Source organism: Salvelinus sp. IW2-2015, linkage group LG4q.1:29 (genome assembly GCF_002910315.2).
Source record: "Salvelinus sp. IW2-2015 linkage group LG4q.1:29, ASM291031v2, whole genome shotgun sequence".
Lineage (NCBI taxonomy): Eukaryota > Metazoa > Chordata > Actinopteri > Salmoniformes > Salmonidae > Salvelinus > Salvelinus sp. IW2-2015.
Genome location: NC_036842.1, coordinates 27,867,611 through 27,870,483, shown reverse-complemented (window position 1 = coordinate 27,870,483; position 2,873 = coordinate 27,867,611). Strand labels below are relative to the sequence as shown.

The window sequence follows — 2,873 nt, the reverse complement described above, 5'->3', positions numbered from 1 at the left end:
TGTGTGTGTGTGTGTGTGTGTGTGTGTGTGTGTGTGTGTGTGTGTGTGTGTGTGTGTGTGTATGTTTCTGTTCAAGAAAACTATGCATTCCAGAGAGGTGGTTGTTTGGTTTCTCAAGCCTGATGACAGTTGTCCACAGACTGAAAATATTCTCACCACGAACGCTTGGGATGCAAGGGCAGAAACCAGATCCAATGCCACATATCACAGCTTTAGATAAAAATCCAATCTTACCTGCCAGAACTGGAGAAGGTGACTCTGTAAACATGACCCCCTTTACCTCTGAGGTATTTCCATAGCTTACAAGGGGCACTTAATGCCTGGCCAGGTTAACTCTCCGTCTGGACAGTGATCTCAGACACAATCTTCGATGTGAGGAAGCTATATTTCTGAAGCACTGTGTTCGAGATGCTTGCCGAATTCATTGTGTTGGCATCTTCCTGGGGTCCTGCTACTCCATGGCTGTACTGTCTGATTTGCTGAAGTACAAAAGACTCTGCTTCCCTCTTCAGTGGCTCCATCTCTGTTGAGCGAAGTGCCAGAGACACAATTGAGTCCATCAGGCAAGCTGCTGCAGGGGTTGGATCGAAGTTGGCTGCCAGAAGATTCAGTATGTATGCGAAGTGCTGTCGCAGGACCTGCGCCAACTGTTTTGCAACAGTAGTTGACTGCAAGTGTGCCTCAAGGTTGAGAAGGCACGGCACCACATCAGAGAGTGACTGGCTGTCAGTTTGAAGTTAGTCGGTGTGAATTTTGCCAATGGCTTCAGAAACTTCACAAGCTGCTCTAGATTGGCCCAGTCACTGGTCAGTATGGTGGTCGGTGTGGATTTTCTAAAGGCTCCAGAAACGTCACAAGCTGCTCTAGCTTGGGCCAGTCATGCTCCGTGCTCACCCTCATATTTCTTCCCTGTTAGCTAGTGATAGCTAGTGATAGTGATGCACAAGCTAGGCCTATTTGAAACACCGGCATCTACTGGCAGCATTTACCCACAAGATTCAGATGCTTGAAAACCCCATTAGAAAAAAAACTGCTTCAAAACCCCATTAGATTTTTGCCCAAAGTTTAGAAGAAAAAAAATCAAACTTAACATAATGTATGATGTTTTCTATTTTATTTTAGTTCGTTTTGCAGTCAAAGTATAGTTTTCGTTTTTAAAATGTTTTAGTTTACTAAATGATCTGTCCAATTTGAGTTATTATTTTAGTTTCAGTTTTCGTTTACTATAATAATTTTGAACCCAGGTCTGCACACCAACCCTGTTACCTTATTAGACATGGACTACACACACATATCCAGTGGTAGGCTACCTGAGATGATGGAGGCGTGTCTAAACTCTTCTGAGAATTCGTGGAGCTCATAGGGTGACATCTCATAGAAGTCCTCCCCTGGAATACAAAAAAAACATAGAGAGAGTGAGTGTGTGTAATGTGTGTGTGTGTGTGTTAGAGAAAGTGAAAAAGAGAGAGACAGAGAGAAAGAAAGAGATATAAAGAAGTATCAAGGCCTGTTTTGCATTGAGATTGAACCCAAGACAGCAGCCATCAAACAGTTAGAATATAACTTACAAAAAGCTAAGACATAAACCATTTATTTTTCAATTCCAGGAACAATGTAGCCTAACTTTTAACAGTTGACTACACATTATCAAGCATTTACAGTAGACCTGACAAAACACATTCTATTCTGCTGGTGACTCACCGATCGACCGAATCGTGTGTGTGTGTGTGTGTGTGTGTGGTGTGTGTGTGTGTGGTGTGTGTGTGTGTGTGTGTGTGTGTGTTGTGTTGTGTGTGTGTGTGCTGTGTGTGTGGTGTGTGTGTGGTGCTGTGTGTGTGTGTGTGTGTGTGTGTGTGTGTTGTGTGTGTGGTGTGTGTATGGGTATGGTACCTTTAGGCGGTTTAATAAGCGGGTGAGCAAGGCTCCATGTTTATGTATGAGGCCTGAAACAAGGTTTCCTGTCTGTAAGACTGATTTCACTGCAAGCCATACTACGGTTACTGACTTTAAACTGCTTCCTCTCCTCTCCTCTCCTCTCTCTCCTCTCCTCTCCTCATCCTCTCCTCTCCTCTCCTCTCCTCTCCTCTCCCTCTCCTCTTCTCTGCTCTCCTCTCCCTCTCTCGTCCTCTCCTCTACTCTCCTCTCTCTCCTCTCCTTTTCTATTGAATCAAAACGCATATCCGTCGTCCTAATTCTGTGTTCTCTATCATCCCCCTCACTGTTTTCTTCTCCTCCTACAACAACCCCCCCTGCCCACTTGAGAGGTAATGTGGTGGTTTAGCATTATTCATCTTCACCTGCCCAGTCCTGTTCAGAAGCTCAGCCACCAATTCCATCACTCAGTAGATAGCTTATCCACCAATCTCTGGGCTCCTCGTTGCTACTCTACATTAGCAGAACACTTGCAACTACAACAACCACACTCTAGACGAGGTCTTTTATTCGCTGGGACATTCAGATTACAGGTGGGTTAAATTTTATGTAAAGGTCGGCTGTTTCGCCTTCAACACACCCCTCTTGATTACATGAGTGTTTCTATTCTTCTCTCTCTCTCTCTCTGCTCCCGTCATCTCTCTCTTCCCCTCTCTCTCTCTCCTCTTCTCTCTCTCCTCTTCTGCTCTCTCTCGCTTCTGCTCGGCTCGACCTGCGTGCAGCGTCCAGCCCTCCCGGGCTCTCGATCCCTGGTACTCTTGTCACGTCTCTCAATCTCTCTCTCTCTCTCTGTCTCCGCTCTCGTCATCTCTCTCTTCAGAACATCTCATTCTCTGCTCTCACACTCTTCTCTCTCGCTCTCTCTCTCTCCTCACACTTCTCTCTCGCCTCTCTCCTCTCTCTCTCTCACCCTGCTCTCTGCTCTCTCTCTCTCTTCTCTC

The 2,873-nt window shown here is 45.6% G+C and overlaps 1 protein-coding gene across 1 annotated transcript in view; it reads right to left on the bottom strand.

The window, feature by feature from the left end:
* LOC111960871 (GDNF family receptor alpha-2-like) overlaps positions 1 to 2,873 on the bottom strand; it is an 81,299-nt gene that overhangs the window by 63,219 nt on the left and 15,207 nt on the right. The window contains exon 2 of the mRNA XM_070442622.1: positions 1,311 to 1,388. Within this exon, the coding sequence (XP_070298723.1) occupies positions 1,311 to 1,388 (78 nt within the window). The remainder of the gene's footprint in view (positions 1 to 1,310; positions 1,389 to 2,873) is intronic.